General features: G+C 57.0%; 4 protein-coding genes across 4 annotated transcripts; all 4 read right to left on the bottom strand.

The window, feature by feature from the left end:
• Positions 1-1,961: 1,961 nt before the first annotated feature.
• Positions 1,962-3,884, bottom strand: LMXM_32_1860 (putative ABC transporter; the record flags this gene model as incomplete). Its single annotated transcript, XM_003878390.1, has 1 exon — positions 1,962-3,884. The coding sequence occupies one exon, from the start codon at positions 3,882-3,884 to the stop codon at positions 1,962-1,964; it is 1,923 nt and encodes a 640-aa protein (XP_003878439.1).
• A 1,719-nt stretch (positions 3,885-5,603) lies between these two features.
• LMXM_32_1850 (hypothetical protein, unknown function) lies at positions 5,604-6,374 on the bottom strand (the record flags this gene model as incomplete). Its single annotated transcript, XM_003878389.1, has 1 exon — positions 5,604-6,374. One exon carries the CDS (start codon positions 6,372-6,374, stop codon positions 5,604-5,606), a length of 771 nt encoding a protein of 256 aa, XP_003878438.1.
• Positions 6,375-7,584: 1,210 nt separating this feature from the next.
• Positions 7,585-8,238, bottom strand: LMXM_32_1840 (putative small GTP-binding protein Rab18; the record flags this gene model as incomplete). The annotated part of the gene is made up of 1 exon (XM_003878388.1): positions 7,585-8,238. One exon carries the CDS (start codon positions 8,236-8,238, stop codon positions 7,585-7,587), a length of 654 nt encoding a protein of 217 aa, XP_003878437.1.
• An 8,598-nt stretch (positions 8,239-16,836) lies between these two features.
• Positions 16,837-19,710, bottom strand: LMXM_32_1830 (putative dual-specificity protein kinase; the record flags this gene model as incomplete). The annotated part of the gene is made up of 1 exon (XM_003878387.1): positions 16,837-19,710. The coding sequence occupies one exon, from the start codon at positions 19,708-19,710 to the stop codon at positions 16,837-16,839; it is 2,874 nt and encodes a 957-aa protein (XP_003878436.1).
• Between the last annotated feature and the right edge of the window lie 176 nt (positions 19,711-19,886).

Genomic DNA, 19,886 nt, shown 5'->3' with positions numbered 1-19,886 from the left:
GAAAAGCAGCAACCGTGTGGTAAGAGGAAGGTGAGAGAGACCGACAGAGAGCAATGGCATCGAGCAGCACAGCAGGGGGAGCAGGCTTTTGACACCACCCTCAACCGTATCACACTTGCGGTTACCGGGTGGAGCGCTAAAGACTGCCTGCCGCAGAGAAGGCTAAAGGCGGCCTCGAGGCATCCATGCACCGCTGGCGCAGATGTGCTACGCTGAAGGAGGCCGAGAACAGCGATGCGCCTAAGCGGTGCCGGTGCCCACCGTACGTAGGAAATGGTGGCTTGACTACGCACATCACGACTTACGCTCTTTTTCATTCATTAAGCCTTTATTCAGACTGAGGAAACCTTTATATACAAACCCAGCGCCTACTTCGCACTCAAGGCTCCCCCTCCCTCCTCCGGGGGGGGGACAGAGGTCTGGGCAGCACAGGATACATTTTTTCTACCCCATTTGGAGACATACGCAGCTGACATGCGCGTGTGCGAGCGCGGCGCACGCCAGACTCAAAGGCAAACAACTGCACAGGGGAGTCAGAATCACCACGCACTTCTAAACGTACGCGCCCGGCACACGCAAGCAGAGAGTGAGAGAAAGGGCACATGGGAGCCAGTAGTCTATGTAACCCAGAGAGAACGCGGTGGAGGAGAAAGACGCCTCATGAAGGCCTGTGCGTCGCCTTATACACCTGCGCCCACCCCTGTGCACTCACACTTTCAGCTCCCTGCCCCCTCCATACACAGAGAGACAACACACCTCACCAATAAAAAAAAGCTCAACAACGCTAGCATACACTCGTGCACACTACAAAATGCTGAAAAGGAGCAAGACACATACACCTACGCACACCAGACAACCGACACATATCCCCTCCCCCCTCCTTCACAGTCGATTAGGTGCTGCAGTGCCGAAAGGGCGGAAGGACAACTCCTTTGAGGCTCTGAGAGAGAGGGACAGGCAGAGGTAGACAGAGAGGCCGATATTAAAAATAACAGCACAGCAAACATAGAATAACATATATATATATATATAAGAACACCACTTCTACATTCTCGGCCTCGTCTAGCGAACCAACAAAAAAATGCCTGAAGAGAAAAACATGTATGCACGCAAACGCGAGCACACAGAGTGTACACCTTCAAAAGACATGGAAGCGCGGAAGACTCCAGCGCCCGCACATGGGGCAGTCGCACAGTGCAGTTGCACATGCTAGAAGAGCTTCCCTTTTCTTTTTAAAAAAGTGTTGTTCTTGTACATTTTGTACGAGCGCCACACCCCTCCAGGACCCCTCTCCCACCTTCAACCCTTTAGCCGGCGAATGCTGCGAGAAGGGAGACACGAAAAAAAAAAGAAAATGCGCCCATTGATGCGTGTATCCAGATGATAAAGGTTGCGGAAGAAGCATTGGAAGTGTGGCGGCGAAAGGAAGAGAAGAAAACACGCATAACCAGACACCAGCGCACGGACAGACACTGAACAGGACATTACAAAATGATAGAAAATACACACACAGCACACACGCATACGTATGCATACATATATATATATATACATATATGTATATGTATATATTCGCGGTTAAAGGCACGTTTTTTTTTTGCAAAGGACGACAGCGTGCATGAGTCGAGGGAGGGGAGGAGGGGGCGCAACGACATAAAGGAGCAAGAACAAAACAACAACGAAACCATCATCAGCCCTGCTTCCAGGTTTATGGTTACTTTTTTTTGCGTTTGTTTGTCTTTCTTCGCCGTCGTCGACGCCGAAAAGGAAAGAATACCTCACGTGCGCGTGCGTGTGCGTGTGTGTCTTTTAGATATGCAACATCAGCGCCTCGAAAGTCCGTTGTTGGGACGCCCTTGCGTTACAACAGAATCCGCCTTCACCGGCACCCAACACACCCCCAAGAAAAGAGAGACAAACAATCCACTCTACTTGTCTTCTCTCTCCCTCGCCCGTCCTCTTTACTGTTCGCTGACCTGGTAGCCGCCTTCTCCATCCAAGGAGACGACGACGCGGTGCAGCTTGCGCAGTGTCTCATGATGCGATACCGTGATCAGCGTCACACCTGCCTTCTGCAGTAATCTGTAGAAGAAGGGCTCTTCATCCTGGGAAATTGCGCTGGTGCACTCATCGAGGAATGCGAATTTCGGGCGGTGCAACAGGACGCGCACCAGGGCCACACGCTGACGCTCCCCGCCCGACAATACTTCCTCCCAGTTCTCAAAGGCATCCAAGCCACCTTCGCGATCCATCATGGGGTTGAGGCCAAACGACATCGCCGCCGACATGATAACCTCATCCGGCACAAAGGCCTGCTCAGGCTTGCCGTCGCGGGGGTCCTCGGTAACGTGCGGGTATGTAAGCAGCGCACGCAGCGAGCCAGGTGGGAGGTACGTACGCTGTGGCAGGCACATGAGCGACTCTGGGGCTGTTGGGAGGGTCACGCTGCCCTTGGCAACCGGCCATAGTCCGCTAAGCACGCGCATCAGTGCCGTCTTGCCGGAGCCGTTGCTGCCCATAATCAGCGTGTGCTTCCCGGGTGTGACAGTGATGTTTACGTCATGCAGAAGACGCATGCCAGCTGGGCTGACGATGTCTACGTCCCTCCATTGCACCACATCATTCGAGTAGACTACGTTGGCCACCTCACTACGCACATTCAACGCGTTGATGCGTTCCAGTCTCTCGCGCAGCTCGCCAATGCGGTGCACGCTGCCACACAACGCGCCTATTTGCTTGTGCATGAGAAGCATCCTCCCAATCGCTGCGGAAAAGGGCACGTACAGCTGCACATTTTGGAGGTACAACTGGGTAAGATCGCCCTTGGTCATGAGATGGAACTGGTCCACGACGACAAGACTGCACACAAGGTACCCGACCAAGCTGGCACCGTACTTGATGAGCAGGCTGTCACTGCACCCAGTCAGCCACTTGGTGCGCTTGATCTTGTACTCATGGCGGATGAGGGAGCCTAGCAGGCGTCCCGCGTGTTCGCGCTCAATCTCCTCGCCGTTATAGAAAGCAATCTCCTCCGCGTGCGAGATGAGCTGGTGGTGCTTCGTACGAAGGTTGCCTTCCTTCTGTTGGCTCGTCGCCACCAGTTGACCAAAGTTGGGCAGCAGCACCGACATGCAGGTCGCAACGAGCAGGTAGTAAGAGATTAAGAAAGCAGGGGGCGCAATGCCCCCATGCCTCGAGAGTTCCATCAAAAGCGTCATCACGTCCAGAATCGGTTTGAAGAGGGCGCGGAACACTCCAGCAACGCCTTTGCAGAACTGATCTGTCTCCTGCGTGAAACGGTGATCGGTGTTATCTATGAAGGCGCTCCGCGTAGCTATCATGTAGATCGTGTTCTCTTTGAGGTACTCTTTGTGAAGGGCCGCCTGCAAGTTGTCTCGCAGCCGCTGCTGCGTCATTATCTTCACGTACTGCACCCCGATTTGCAGAATCGTTCCCGGGATGGCAAGCAAGCCGATGTCCACCACGCTAGAAATAAACGCCTTCGTGTTGCGCTCGACGAGGTAGCGGCCATTGCGCCCCACAATCCGTGCAAACAGCAATGTCAGGTGGGTGCGCAGGTAAAAGAGGGTCAGCAAGAGCAGCACACCCCCGGCTTCGAGGGATACGAAATGAGGAATGCACAGTCGAAGAAGAGAGAGGAGGCGCCCCCAGAAGATGCGATCCACCTTGATTGTGTCATCCTCGCCGCTGCCACCGGTGCACGCAGGAGAGAAGCGGCGAGAGCGGTGCCTGGTACTGCCACTTGAAGCGCGACGCCGGAGCACCACAGCATTGAGAATACGAACTGCCGCCGCGAGGCAGAGTAGCTGCACGGCGTAGAAGCCAAGAAAGCGACCCGACGTCAGCTTCGACACAACAGCCATCGTGGCGCGGTGCAAAGGCGGCCAGAAGGTAGAGATGCGAATAAAGTAACGACAAGAGACATGAATGGGGGTGAATGCGCTACCCTGCCGCAGACCTGGCGAACTCGCAGAGAAGGCCGCGTATATGTGTCTACGTAAAAGGGTCTCTGTACTTTTGCCTGCACTCGTGTGCGGAATGACGGCTGTGCCAGGAGTAGTACTCGGACACTTTCTTACTGCCCACCGTCTTGCTCCCTCGATCTACCAACCCTCTCTTCGTGCACTCCCTTCTCCGTCAGCTGCTGCGCAGATACTCGCTTCCTCCCACACAGACGTACAAAACCCTGTATGCACGGAGAGGCGATAAAAGAGCAGCAGCAGCAGCAACGGGGAATGTGAGCCAACGGATCCCGCAACAGCAACCACTGAACCTCCTCAAAGAGGAGAGGAAGAGAGATGAGAAAGAGGAGAAGCAGCAGGGGGTGCAAACGAAGGAGATCCACGAAGAGCCCAAGTCCCCGCATCAATGCGCGTTCGGTGCTGCCGTGCGTCTGGCCGCGCTCCCTTTTCGTACATTCACTTCGCCTGCTCTCTGATGCGACTGGAGGAATGCGCGTCTGTGGAAGACAAGAGATGCCATCGAGCAGGACAGCACGCCAACAGGCAGAACAGAGGCTCAGCGGGGAGAAGGAATACAGCGGCTCGCAGATGTGCAGCACTGAAAGAGTCTGGAAGGGGGTCAGTGTGACCAGGGAGAAGTGGGCCGCACATAAGCGTCACAACTGTGTGTGAATTGCGCGTCTTAAGCCCAGAGAACAGCCGGCGGCGTGCGCACACAAGTCGGCGCTATTTCTCTCTCCCCCTCCCCCACCGTTGGTGTCTTCCTTTCGTGTATGGCGCACCGCATAGACAGAGAAAAAGACTTTACGCCACAATCCACCACTGCGGCGATTTCCCCTCGTCTTTCGACTTGAAATGCGGCACAAAGTGAGGGGAGAGAAGTCCAGGCACGCCCGCCCATTTGTGCTCACGAGACGGATGCCACACTCCTTTTTTTTCTGTTTGCAGCGCATTCATTCTGCCGTAGAACATGAGTCCAACGCCATTCAAGCCCCGGGCCGTCACAGGCCCCATCGCGTGGTGCGAAGCAGCGCTGGGCACACGCATCACAGCCATGCGCCGACGCAGCCATCTCAGCACGGGCCCTGCCCCAACCTCCACCAGCCTCCTCTACGCGGGCAGCCCCGCAGCCGCTCATATCATGCCGGCCGCCACCCGGCGCACCCCTCGGGGCGGCCCAGGCGCCACACACCAGGAGCCAGCGAGGGCCGGGCGGGCCGCAGTCGAGTCGCGCTGACACCCCGCCCATATAGCATGCACGGCGCAACCCGCTGCACAGTCGCAGCCCGCTCCGACGCAGCGCCACCCACGACCTGGCCGCCGGCATCAGCAGCGATGCATCGCTCGGACCCCACCCCCACGTCGCAGGCGCTTGACCCTGCCACCACCAGATGCGGCGCGGCATTGGCAGGGGATAGGGGCTCTGCCTGGCTTCTCCCCCGCACAGGGCGGGCACAGGGTCATGGATACCGCGCGCTGAGGTGTCCCTCACCATCAGGAACGGCGGAGCTGACCGGATGAGAGAAAAAAAATACCCCGATCCAGTGCAATGCGCAGAAACGTCAACACCCCCCTCTCCGTAGCGTATTTCTGAAACGCAATGCGCCGTTCACGACTTGCTCACTCGTCGTCGACACTAAAGGATACAAGTGACGCGCCAGTCTCGTTCTCCTGTACGGTCACCGAAACGGCACTGCCATTGTCAAGCGCTGTCCTCAGATGCTTCAGCATGCTGGCATCCGAAACGAGCACTTCCTGCGGGTACTCCTCACCTTCATCCGTGAAGAGGGAGAGTTGCGCCTTGTTCTTGCCGGTGTCTACAATATCCACAAGTGAGAGCGTGAGGGTGGCGGCGGAGGTGAGCGTGGTGCCGTTGCCGGCGTTCACACCTGCAGAGTCGTCGGTCCTGAGAACGGTCCAGTAGAGACTGAGCAGTTTGTCCTTTTGTGGAGAGGTGAAAACGGTAAAGGGCATCTTGAGCGCGTCGTCAAGGAGGCGAAGAATCGGTGCATCGGGCGCATCAGCGGTGTTGCCGCGGTCCCCGTCGTCACTGTCCTCATCGCCAGCCGGTTGTGGCACACCTGTGCCGCTCGAAGGATCTGCGCACGACGCCGAAGTCGGCCCACTAGAGCCAGCCCCTGCAGGGGACACCGTTTTCGCCGGCGTGTCGCAGGTGGCTGCGTAGCCCGAAGCGTGATGAGCAGCTGAGTTGCAGTAGTGTGCAACAACTGCCATGTAGAGCGCCTGCTGGGCCGCCTTGGTAAAGCGATACCCCTGGTTGCGAAAGAGAAAGCGGCGCAGTGTGTTGATCTCCTTCTTCAACGCGGGCCCAGTGAGTTGAGCCTCAGCCGCCGCCTTGAACTGCTTCGCGCGGTCATCCATGCCCGACATGGCTCCTCCCGCCCAGCGGAGCTGCGTTGCAGGTCGTTGTGGTTTGCCGTTGCAGTGGTTGCTCTTGCCGTAGGTGTTCAGAAAACGCCTACGCAGAAGTCTGCTTTTGTGCTTTGTCCTGCCCTCGGTCGGAGAGAGGCAATGGGGAAGAAGGGGAGCACATAACGCGCGAGAGAGCGAGAGCAAGGGCGAGAGAGAGAGAGCTCGAGCTGCAGTGCTAGTGAATGACCACCATCTTCAACCATTGGGCACACAGGCTGTGGAAGGCTCTGCTGAGAGCGCGGAGACAACGAGTCGGTACAAGGACGCCAAGAGCGAAGCGAATCTCAGGACACAGCTCCGCTATCCTGCCATCAATCTCTCCCTGGCAGAATAAAGTGTAGATTCATCCTCGATGCTGTCTAGTTTTCGTGTCCTTGAAGGTGGCGCCGGGCCTGTAACTCGCAGCGGGGAAGGAAAAGGGAGGGCGGATGAGCCCCATCACCGTAGAGGAAAAAAAGGCAGCGAGACAATGCCGTGCCTCCCACCGTAAATCGTACACGAAAAGGGGAGAAAAAACGCAACGCACACACACACACACATATATATATATATATGTACAGGGCAACGGATAAACCTTAGCCAAGGCAGAAGAAGCACGGGGATGTCATGCCGCGGTGAAGCAGAGACAACATGAAAAAAAAAGAGAGAAGCGCCCCGAGCGGAGAAGAGAAGGGGGAGGAGGCCGTGGCACATACGTTCTGCTGAACGAGAGAGGGTGAGGGAAGGCGATGGCGGAATGAAAAGGGTGACGGGTCAGGCGAGTTCTAGCTGTAGGGCCATCTGTCCGCCTTATGTCTAGCTTAAAGTGGACAACCGGCGGCAGAAAAAAAAAGGGACTGAACCGCAGGGAGGTGAATGAAAAGGTACCCAGTGGAGAGGCGGAGGAGGCACGGCACACATGAGGGGGAAAGGAAGATGTCCGGGATACCAAGAGGCGCACAGGTGACTGCACCCCACCTCGTCCACATTTCGTCTGTGTGTGCCGCACCCGCGGCTCCGGTGCAGTACCCGGTTATTCTTCCCCCATCATCACATCCTGGCAAATATGTGTATGGGTGCCTGTACTCTGATCGGCTGATGCGAACATGCGCCGCACACCGCGGCCTCCGCCTCTTCCCTTATGAGCCCCGACCCACACCCTTCTCAGTTCGGTGTGGTACAGCTTGCCCTAGCAGCAGCCCTGTCCAGCGCCGTTGTTGCCGCCATCGTTCAAGTTCGTGATCCGACGTCGCTCGTACTGCTCCAAGTCCTGCAACTTATCATACACACTACGCGCCACCTCGTCAAATGCCTGCGCCACCCCGATCCGTGTCTTAGCAGAGGTGAGGGCAAACAGCATGTTGTTCTGTTGGGCAAACCCCTGCGCAGTCGAGCGGGGCAGCGGCATCGAGTTCTCATCAGGGCACAGGTCCGTCTTGTTGCCGATCAGCAGGAACACCATACTGCTACTCTCCGCCTCGTCACGGCGGCAATAGCTATTCGCTTCATCGAGCCACTTCTTGAGCCCGTGGAAAGACTGCGGATCGTTAACATCGTAGACGAGCACAACAGCCTGCGCACCGCGATAGTAGGAGCTGGTCAAGGTACGGAAGCGCTCCTGTCCTGCCGTATCCCATAGCTGCAGGTTCACGGTCGTCTTGCCGCCCGTGTGGGCATCTACAACGTCCACCTTCTTCACCTTGAAATCAATGCCGATGGTCGACGAAATATTCTCGTCAAAGGCCCCAGTGGTGAAGGAGAGCAGCAGGGAGGACTTACCCACGCCGCTGTCGCCGATGAGGAGGACCTTGATGGTCTTGTCCGCTCCTGTGGTAGATCCCATGACCAGCGGAGCAACAAGAGTCGATGCAAGAGAAAAAGAAAGAAAGGGAAAAGTCTCTCTTGGGATTTTTTTTCACCCAAACCGCCTGCGCTACCCGCCCCTCACGGAAGTACACAAAAAGATGCGGTAAAACAAGCGTGGAAACGCGAGAGAAGCTTGTCGCGTATTACCACAAAGTCGGATCTTGTGTTGGCTACAAGGGAAACAGAAGAAGGCGCGCTGCGCGATGCGCGCGTCGTTGATGCGCCCTGTACTTGTGTATACGTCTGCTCGTGAGTAGTTTGTTCCTTTTTTTCCTTCCGTGGCACTGCGTACGTGTTCTCATGAACTGAGAACGAAACAGGAAGAAAAGGAAAGAGCATAGGATGCCGTATACGTTGCGCACACAGAGAAAGAGCAACGAGCGTGCCCCGTTCCGTTGCACAAGGAGCACACTGGCAGAAGGCCCAGGAGGATCCGCCGTTGCATGCCTTGCGGTTTTCGTGCACCCTCGCTTGACCCGGATGCGTCTGCAGCAGTGTGAAGAGTAACGAGCACAGCACCACCGCTGCCTCTGAGCATGCGTGCATTGAGAGAGAGAGAGACGTGAGCTGCGCCCTTTCCGGGCTCCTTCTCAGAAGTGAAAAAACCGAACAGGGAGCTCACCCAAACCTGCTGCGTCTCTCCTATTTTTTTTGCTTCTTTTAATGCGTCCCAGAGCATACACACACGCGCGCGCAGATGTATCCCTCACCTCCGCCTCCGCTGCCTCCCTTCCCCCCCATAGACACAACAACACAAGCCGCGCACTCGTAAAGTCGTACGACGGAAGTGCTGATGGATGGGCATAGTGACTTATGGAAAGCAAGGGAAGGTAGACACACATCCGCAACACGACGCGCATGTGAAACAAAAGAGGAAGACTACTGTGCAGACAGCTAGCTGCCGAGCCGAGAGAAAAATACAAAAGACAGAGAGGCACATAACACATCCCTGGATAGTGCATGCGGTAACCTAACTACATGTCGCAGTGGGTGAAAAAAAAAGATGGAGAGCTGTAGAGGGGCGCATACGCCCCCCCCCCATCCCTCCACTCCCCTCCCCGTGGAAGGTGTCCAGGAGCGTTCGTTTTGCCCTTTCCCCGATTCCCAGGGCCCGTCCCACGCTCTCAATCATCGTTGTCATCGGCATCGTCCTCCAGGCCATACACACCATACCACAAGTCGGCGTAGCCCTCGTAAATCCAGTTCACCATAAGGCAGTACGTGGTGAAGCACAACAGATTCGCGCAGCCTATGAGAAGTGTACCTCGAGTCGTGTAGCACTTTGGCCCCATGATGGACATGAGCGTGCGTCCTGATGCATGCTGAGCCTTAAGGAGATCGTGCGCCAACGTGCGCAGAGACTGCGGTGCCACCCTATTCTGCAACACGACAGATACGCGGAGCATCTTTGCACATGTAATGAGTGAAGATATCAACACAAGAAACAAAGAGGGGCGGCTGCGGTTGTGCCTGAGCTCTCGCTATCCCACGGGGTGCCACCACCAGCACGCTTTGTGTAAGCGCACGTTCCGCAGCTGCAGCGAACTTTCTGTCAGTGGGGCGTCTACGCCACACCCGTTGGCCTCCTCCAAGTGTTGGTACGGTCCTCCAGTACCAAGGTAGAGCGACGCTCACGTAGAAGGTAAAGGAAGAAAGGAGAAGGGGTGATCGCCACGGTGGAAAAGTTGTGTGCAACAAGACATCCAAAAAAGAAGGCTGCATGGACGGATGGGGGTCTGCTGCGCTGAGTCTCCATGGCACTCGTCGCATTCTTGCTTGTCACTCGCGCAAGAGAAAGAGAATGATGGTGCCACGGCAGACGCGCGCTGCAGCACTGTCCTCATCGATCATCTCCCGCTGCCCCTCCTCTTGCATTGCCCACGCACGCGTGCGCCCTGCACTATGAAAAGGGAAAAGAGAACGACACCGAAACGGCTACTCAGGTATGTTTCGGGCAGTGCCGTACTACGTGGCGCTGTGATGACCTGCAGGTGTTACTGCCTCCCTTCCTTACTCTCCCCCCTCGCCGGCTCTCTTTGTTAGTTCTCCTTCACTTCGTTGTGGTCCTTCCTTTTGCTGCTTTTCGCTCGCTACTTCTCTGTTCACGTGCGTGTATGTTGGCGCTGGCGTGCAGACGCAAGCACGCCAGTGCACCCTCACCTCCTCCTCCCTCAGCGCTTCTCTTTGTTTTTTCAAGACGTCGTTCAGACAGCGAGCTTTGCGCTCGCTTTCCGTGCTCCTTTCTGTTTCCCGACTCTAAAACGCCGTTACCCCCCCCCCTCCACTCGTGCTCTCAACACCTCTAGCGCTGGAAACGCTACCCATGAGAGGTCTGCTGTGTGCGAGTCATCACGCAGTAACACTCCGCACGAGTAGGTAGACTTAAGCATTCCCCCACCCCCACCCCATCTTTGCCCGTCCACCACAAGAGGGGATTCCCTGTCGCGGTGGGCAAGCAAGAGAGTGGATGGCGGAAAAGCGAAACGCGTACGATGACTCGACATCTCGAGATCTGACACAAGAAGCGCAACGCGGGGAGAGGATGAGTGCCTGGGGGAAGCATGTCACTGGAATGGCGGAGAGCACGTTGACCCGACCCCTACTCATCATCATATCGCTGTGTCATCGGCCCGCCTTGGGTCCTTCTTCTGACGAACCTTCCAAGCATACACACAAAGAAGTACAGAACGACAGAGAGCTGGAGTACGGAAATCACCGGGAGCACATGGAGGGAGGAGAGCAAGTCAGGGGCAAAAGTGGTGGGGAGAAAGAGAGCGAGAATGCCCCCCCCCTCTCCCACTCTCTCCAAAAAAAAGATACGCACATAAGAGCTCCAAAGAAGAGAGCTCGTGAGAGGGGAGGAGGAGGAGGAGGAGGAGGCAAACCCGTACGCCGGGGGAGGGAACACTCGAAAGGAAAGGAACACGCGAACACAGGAAGGGGCACGGGTTAGGGTGCGTGAAAAAAAGGGGGCTTCGTGGGGTCGGAAAAGGTGGCGATAAAATATAAAAACAAAGGTGAGCCACGGCTTACGTAGAAAAGGAAACACGAGATGGCGAGCGCGCGCCGAGAAAGTGGGAGCAGCTACCTTCCGCTTCTCTAAAAAGACCGATGCACACGTCGCAGAAAACATGCATGATTAGGCAATCCAATATAGATACCAAAGAGGGGACAACAAGTACCAGCCAGCATCCTGACGTCGACGAAAAAAAATATGATAGAAATGCAAAGAGCTGCTCCTTGTGACACCGGTGGGCACCAGCGCTGCAGAACATGTCCCTCAGTCTCCCTTAACCCACCCTCTCACCCCTTGCGCAAAGTTCGGAGTCCTTTTTTTTCTCAACGAGTCCATTCTCCGCCTTTACGGCATGGACGGAATGGGCACGCTAGCCCCGGGCCGTCACAGGCCCCATCGCGTGGTGCGAAGCAGCGCTGGGCACACGCATCACAGCCATGCGCCGACGCAGCCATCTCAGCACGGGCCCTGCCTCAACCTCCACCAGCCTCCTCTACGCGGGCAGCCCCGCAGCCGCTCATATCATGCTGGCCGCCACCCGGCGCACCCCTCGGGGCGGCCCAGGCGCCACACACCAGGAGCCAGCGAGGGCCGGGCGGGCCGCAGTCGAGTCGCGCTGACACCCCGCCCATATAGCATGCACGGCGCAACCCGCTGCACAGTCGCAGCCCGCTCCGACGCAGCGCCACCCACGACCTGGCCGCCGGCATCAGCAGCGATGCATCGCTCGGACCCCACCCCCACGTCGCAGGCGCTTGACCCTGCCACCACCAGATGCGGCGCGGCATTGGCAGGGGATAGGGGCTCTGCCTGGCTTCTCCCCCGCACAGGGCGGGCACAGGGTCATGGATACCGCGCGCTGAGGTGTCCCTCACCATCAGGAACGGCGGAGCTGACCGGATGAGAGAAAAGAAAGGCAGAGGTCATTATCGGTAACAGTGATACACGCACACGCACAGTAACGCCGTCAGTGAGTCTGAAAACGAAGACTAGAAAACTGTCGTTGAGGAGGAGGGGAAAGGAGGCACAAAAAGCAGTTTGCAGAGAATGCGAGGAACCAACGAAGGACGAGCTGCACCGGAGCTGTGACGCGGCGGGCTTCCTCTCACATTCTCCCTATGTCTTGCTCTTCTCGCCTTGTTGGTTAACGTGATGTTATGTGCAGCGCACTCGCCTTCTCGTCTCTACTTCCTAGTATGTAAAGATACCTTCTGCCTTTTGCTTACGTCCCCCTCTGGGTTTCTCTCTCCTCGTGACTCCACCTATCACCCAGTGCAAACAGGTTCCTGGCTTTCCTCCCGAAACACATGTACCGTGCGCGAGTCGGCGAGGGAGGGGAGGGGATGCGGCGGGAAGGTGCACACACAAAGAAGGGAGACCAACTCAATACAAACACTTCACTGTCTCTTCCCGTCTCCATCTATTTCGTTCTTCCTTTCTATTCCTCGGGCCCTGCGCACCTCAGGGTACAAAACTTGTTGCAGGCAGGTGGTCAGAACCCTATGGTCCCTGTTTCACCTTTTTGTTCAAGATCTTCGCGGGCAAAGCGAAATGGGAGATCGCTCACACACGTTGCTGGGATTTGTACAGACTGGGCGAGTGGCCGCCGTCGGGAAAACGCGTCATGCCGTCTCCTAAGGGGCCCAGGGTCAGGGCCGGGATGTGTGCGCTCTCATGATCCAACAACCCACCCCCTCCTTGCCTGCATGACCTCTGGCGTCTATCCTCTCCTCTGCTCGCACAGCATGGCAGCTGCAATGCCCACACCCCTCTCGCTTCGTGGGGTCTCTCATCCCCTCTTTCCGCGGACGACACGCCAGCGTGACAGAGCGAGTGTTTAGGCGCATCGCTTCGCCAGTCACCACCCCGACAGAGACCGCCGCAGTCAAGCATGTCGGGTGCACCGAGGTCCGGCAACAGGCGAATGCAAGCGTCGTCTTGCTCTGCTTGAGAAGTGAAGGGCGGATTATGCAGCAGAGGCACTAAACGGGCCGAAGAAGATCCTGGCAAACCCCTCTCCGCGCCGAGGAGCAGCACCAGCCGCACGAGCCCTCAAAGAACTCTGAAGACAGGGCTGCCCACCGGGTGGCCCGGAGAGGGACAGGACAGGATAATGAGATGCTCACCGGGGTGGTAGCGTGCCACGCGGGAAGACGACACGTCGCGGAGCTGCATTTTCTTCTGCAAGTGCGCATGCCAACACAGCTCTGTGGCACAAGCAGACGACTGGCCACGCTCACGGACGACCTGACCGGAGGAGGGCTGTACCGCCACGTCAGCACTGAGGAGAGAAGCGGCTGCTCACCCCTGCACACGCGACATCGCTGGCTAGCCGGTATCCCAGCATGGGGTAGGACTCGCAGCAACGCACGACTGCGTACTTTCGGCTTCCCCTCCGTCTGTCATTGTGGGGGCGGGACGTACGCAAGACCTTCTCGAGGATCGCCCCACGACAGCCTTTTGACCTTCGCCAAGTGCGTGGCACAACAACGCTTCAGCGATGACGGCGGGGGCTTCTCATGCTGATCTATGTATTCGCAGAGACATCAGATGAAGCGATACGATGACCCCCCCCCCAAGACTGCACCCATGCCCCTCGCGCCACGATCTTTCACAGGGTCACAACGAAAAGGTGGCCCGGGGAAGCAAGACTTCCGTGCACACCAACGGTGGACTCTGTTGTAACAACAAAACCGAACAGATGCCCCCTCACAGGGCGAAAATCCCTCCCCTCTTATGAAGGGCGGCGGGTCTGACGCCGAGGAGGGCATCCCGCTGGAGGGACCCGGGGACAAGTCATGGCTGAGCGCCGCGAGGAGGACCTGAAAAGCGTCGGCCAATCGTCTTCAGGTACGCAACGGTGTACAGCGCGCTGATACCCCCTTGCCGTTGTATGGTGATTGGACGACACCCATATGAGCCCCAAGGAATCACCGGAATGGTCGGCAGCGCACGGCAGATGGCGCACCAGCTCATGAGCGGCGGGAATTCTGAATCGGCCGCCACACGTACCCGGTGGGTCTGACCTACCGGGAGAATCGGGCCACACATTTCCAAGGCCCTTTTAGCCGCATCCGATGAACAGCTGCTGCAAATGGAGCGCGCCTCCACAACTTTCGTTGGCGAGAAATGCGAGCGGAATGACAATCCAAGACGTCTGCGAAACTCGGTGAAAACGGCTGCGAGGGTGAAGCCCGCCATCCATGGCCAGAAAGGCACGCACGTTTCTCCTTTCCACGCTTCTCTACTCTCCCTGCTGGTGGGGAGCACCTCGACACGTGGTATCAGAGTCCAATACCCCGCCCTGTGCGGGGGAGAAGCCAGGCAGAGCCCCTATCCCCTGCCAATGCCGCGCCGCATCTGGTGGTGGCAGGGTCAAGCGCCTGCGACGTGGGGGCGGGGCCCGAGCGATGCATCGCTGCTGATGCCGGCGGCCAGGTCGTGGGTGGCGCTGCGTCGGAGCGGCCTGCGACTGTGCACCGGGTTGCGCCGTGCATGCTATATGGGCGGGGTGTCAGCGCGACTCGACTGCGGCCCGCCCGGCCCTCGCTGGCTCCTGGTGTGTGGCGCCTGGGCCGCCCCGAGGGGTGCGCCGGGTGGCGGCCGGCATGATATGAGCGGCTGCGGGGCTGCCCGCGTAGAGGAGGCTGGTGGAGGTTGAGGCAGGGCCCGTGCTGAGATGGCTGCGTCGGCGCATGGCTGTGATGCGTGTGCCCAGCGCTGCTTCGCACCACGCGATGGGGCCTGTGACGGCCCGGGGCTTGAATGGCGTTGGACTCATGTTCTACGGCAGAATGAATGCGTTGAGAAAAAACCCGTTGATTGTGTGTTCGCTTACTGGCTGTGCTGCAAGTGGCGTGCGCCTTTACGAGAAGGCACACACGGACCACTCCTCACACTCTCGCCATATGCAGACACACGCGCTCCTGTACACACAGAATAATAAGCACGAAGAAAACGGATGGTAACAGGTAAGCAAAGAAACAACAACCAATACGAAAGAAAAAAAGGAAAGAGAGAGAGCCAGAGAAAGACACGGATAAGCACATGTGTTTTATGCAAACACGCCGTCACCACCATCCTCATCGTGCTGCCCCCCCCCCACCCACCCCTACCCCTTCATTTTTTTCTCATTCTTTCGCTGTGTTTACCTTGTTTTTTTTTTGCCATCACCGCCCGCTTCATCACACCTTCACAGAAGAATATACTTTTTTGTTGTTGTGTACAAAAAGATCCAAAGCAAGAAAGAATATAAGAATAGTAGTAAACGGGCACAGTGTCTTCGTTTCCTCGAGCATGAAGAGGAGGACGGAAGAGCAATCATATGTATATGCGTGTGTACATATATATGAATATGAATATATATGAATATATATGAACGACAAGGAGAAGAATGAGGAGCCTCCGGGTTATTGGTAAGAAAAATGAGGGCCAACAAAAGGAATAACAAGGGCACGCAATGGGGCTCAGATGACTAGGAAGCATGCGCCGTAGTCGAGAATCGACAAGGAAGAAGTAAAGGAATGGAAAGAGGCAAAGAGCGACTGGGCATGTCCATCCTTGCCATTGCTCTCCCCCAGTGGACAGGATACTCGGTGATGAGCATCACACGTGCGCGCCTTGGGCGGCCTTCGTAACCCATTACCACAGCGACCATCCACGCTCTCTCTACAACTCTCCAACACAGCGCAGAGGAAGTACATTCTGCAGAAGATGCTGGAAAAGAAGGAGAGGAAGGGGCAAAAAAAAAGAACGAAACCATCACTGAAGTACCACGTCCTGTGCATCACGGCACAAAGTAAAATGAGGAGCTCACTCGACACACATTCGTAGAACCTCCCCCCCCCAAGATATGGGCAAAAGGAATAGAAAGAAAGAGTAAGTGAAGACCAAGTAGCCGGGAAAAAAAGGGCGTGGCCGCCGAAGAGATAGAAACAATTCACAGAAGATCCGCACGAAGGATGAAAGACGCAGTGCCGTATCAGAGGGAAGCAGCTGTCTGCCATCATGCTGAGTGTCCTTCTTTTCAGCCGGAGCACCAAGCGTGTATCCTCACTCTCTCTTTTCTTTGACAAAGTAAGGAAGCGAACGCTCAGACTCGGGGCGAGGGCGACGCGCTGGTACTGAACAATAAGCACACTGCGATGCGTAGATCAAGAGAGATACCCAGGCGCAGAGACACACGTGCACACATGCACGTGCAAGCGGAAGTTGCTGAAGCGCGCACCATCCACAAACCAAGCAAAAAAAAAGCGAAGGAGTGGAAAGGCAGACGAAAATAAAATTTAAAGCATACTTTTTCTCGACATCCCAGACGTATCCGTCTTGCCTCCGCTCCCTCTTCGGGATTTCCTACCTTTTTTTTGATGTGCATTCTCCTCAGCACCACGCATAATAAGCCCTATCGCCTGCAAAAGGTGCACTTGTCTGAGAGTCAACCTCGTCATTGCTTCTCTGCCCAGGCCCACCCGTTTCACACCACTACTGGCATGCTCCGCAGGGGAAAACTCTACACCCACCTCACCTCTTACCCAACTTGAGAGCACGCGCTTCGAGCACTCAGTGAGCCGAGTATCTCTTGAGCGATGGTAGCTGCGTCGCAGGGGTGGTGGAAGGCTTCACCACATCCCCGCCCCGGGTTCCAGCACCGTTCCGCTGCAGCAGTAGAGATCGCTGGGCCAACGTTTGCCGAGGCGGTACCAGGGGCATGTCGCTGGGTTGAACAGGTGGCCTTTCCCATGACACCGGCGCTGCGGCACCTGCCACCGCACGCTGACTTCTTGCGGCGGCATGCGCCGCCCCGCCGTCGCGCATGGCGAGCATGCTGCGTTGAGTGCCGCGGTGCCGAAGCGTATACTGCGGCCTTAGCGAAGGTGTGGCAACAGCGGATGGGCCAGACGAAGAGGGAGGAGAGCTTCCCCGTGGCTGCAGCGAGACCTGGCTCTTCTCACTCTTGCCGCACGGTTCCGACACCATTGCTCCCAGCAGACTGCAGTTCGGCGCTACCTCAACATCGTGGGGGCCAGAACTAGCGCCTTCGCTAAACAGTGGCAGCTCTGACGGTAGCATGTACTCTCCCACGTGCAGACTGCCTTTCACTGCAGCGGGCTGGTACACCTCGGTGGGTGGCAAAGTCGCTGCGTCGAGGTTGATCGAATACTCTCTGCGTTCCCCTCTCGACTGCCCTCTCGGAGAGTCAGTCGACACTCCAGGCGATGCGCGGCCGCGGCTATCCAGCGTGTCTGATGCACTCGCATTCCCTTGCCGATGCCCACCTAATTGCGTCTTCCCCGCCGTGTTGGACCATCGTGAAAGGCTATTAAAGGCAATGGTCCTGCCACCCCTGTCAGATGGATCGACAGTTCCTGCCTTCGTCTTGGAATCCCCGTACTTCTGGCGCAACTCAAACACCCTCGTGGGCACGTCTCCTGCACTGTTGCCGCCGCGCGCGTTGCCGACGGCACCACCGTTGTTGATCTTGCTGTGAGATGCATTTAGTGATGCTTTGTTCTCAGGTGAGTGGGCATTCCTGCCGCGGGAAGTGACGATGATGGGGTTGGCGCTAGAGCGCAAGATGGCAGGCGACAGCACCTCTGACGAGAGCACTCTGTTGGTGAGGCGCACTTCGTGAGACCTTGCGTTGGTCGCTCTCGTGGCGGTTCCGCATGCGCAGGAGGAGGGAGAAGATGCGCCATTCGCAGCGATTATGAACTCACGCGTGCGCTTCTCTGTAGCGGACACTTCAACATCCAATGCTGCGTGAAGAGATGTCGAGTGATTCGGTGAAGTAATGGCCTCTCCCGGCATTTCAACGTCTGCCATGTCTGTGGAACGTCGCTGCCTGCCGCGATGCAGGCGTCCGCTCTGCCGTCGCTGTGCTGGCGGCCGCTGCACCTGCGCGCCTGTCAATCGAGCCGCGCCGTGCGTCGCAGTGCTGGCGGACGCGTCGCGAGAACACGGCACTGTGCCCACGGGAATGGCACCGTCACCTGAGAGGGCATCGCAGTTCTCTCTATCTGTGCAGGCAGTGGGCGGCTGCGGCAACAGCGCCGATCTTTGGACCCTTTGATGCGGAGCACTCGGCGATAGAAAATCCGCCGGCGCCCCGCGAGCCGTGAAAGGTTGCCCCAAGGTGATGGGCGTGGATGCCTCCGTTTTTAGTGATGCGGCAGGCTCCTGAGACATACACGCCTTGAGCGGCCCGGTGGCAGAGTCGTTGCTCTCCTTTGTCAGCGACGACAACGTCGGCTTCTCCTCCGACTGGGTGGGAAAGACAAACTCGCCGCAGATCCAGTGGTGCTTCATCGCTTCGCGCGGTGGGACCCGCTTCGATGGTTCCCACTGCAGAAAGAGGCGCACAAAACTCAGAAAGTCGTCGTCCTCTGAGACCGCCACGAACTTCGCTAGCGATCGAGACCCTAGCTCACGTTGTTTACCCGTGCACGTCGTGCGGGGTCGTGGCTTGTAACGCTCGTCGAAGAACTCGCGCCTCCGCCTGGCAGAGGAGGCCTCTACAAAGCTCTGTGGCGGTGGCCCTAGGTATTCCATGATGCACCCTAGCTGATCTTTCTCATCCTCGCCGGGAAAGATGGGGTTACCGTTGGCCAGCTCGCACAGTATGCACCCGAAGCTCCACCAGTCGATTGCCTTGTCGTACTTCTGCTCCATAATTACCTCCGGCGCGCGATAGAAGCGCGACTGGATGTACGTGCACATGTTTTTCACGTCGAAGCTCGCAGACCCTAGATCGACCACTTTCACGACAGACGGGTCGCTGTCGCGCAGCAGAATGTTCTCGGGCTTCAGGTCGCAGTGAATTATACTCTCGCGCGCTAGAAACGTCAGCGCCACCAGCATGCGCGCAGCAATGCTGCGGATCAACGACAGTGTCATCGGGAAAAAGTTGCTCGCTTTAAGATAGTCATATAGGTTGGCGCCTAGGAGCTCGTAGGTGATGCATGTATGTCCGCGAAACTTGAAGTTGTCTGTCATGCGCACGATGCCGTAGAGTCCTTTTGGATCGCGGTCGTTCACATGCCGTAGCATGCGAATCTCCTGCTCGGCCTGTTGCAGTACCTTGCGCTGGTTTCGAATCATCTTCACCGCTACAATTGAACTATCCAAATGGTCGATTGCCTTGAAGACTTGGCCAAACGCACCGCTTCCCAACTCCTTGAGGACCTCGTAGCGGTAAGCGATGTGGTCCTTGACGCGAAAGATGTATTCACCTTCCTCGGTGTCATACCCATCATTGCGACCGTTGGTCGGCGACCTCCTCTTGTCGACGCATCTTTGGCCGACGTAGTGAATGGTCTCGTACTGCACTATCTCCTTCCTTTCGTACGCTGTGAGGCACCCACCAAAGCTACGCAGTGCCTCCGACGCGGAGATAGGAGCAGCACCCGATGTGCCCGAGCCATCTTCGGGGTGCATCACTACTACGTTCTAAACTGCCCGCAGAGAAATGGCGCGACAAGAAAAAAAACATCAGAAACCAACGCCACCCACGCCGACAGGAGTGAACACAGTTTCGGTGAAAGCAAGAGAGCAAACGCAATGTGCCAAAGTGGTAAATAAAAGCCCCATCGATTCAGGAGCCGCGCGTGGGT

This window comes from Leishmania mexicana, chromosome 32 (assembly GCF_000234665.1).
Source record: "Leishmania mexicana MHOM/GT/2001/U1103 complete genome, chromosome 32".
In the NCBI taxonomy this organism is placed as follows: Eukaryota; Euglenozoa; class Kinetoplastea; order Trypanosomatida; family Trypanosomatidae; genus Leishmania; species Leishmania mexicana.
The sequence above is the reverse complement of the archived record's forward strand: the minus strand, read 5'-3'. Positions and strand labels throughout refer to the sequence as shown.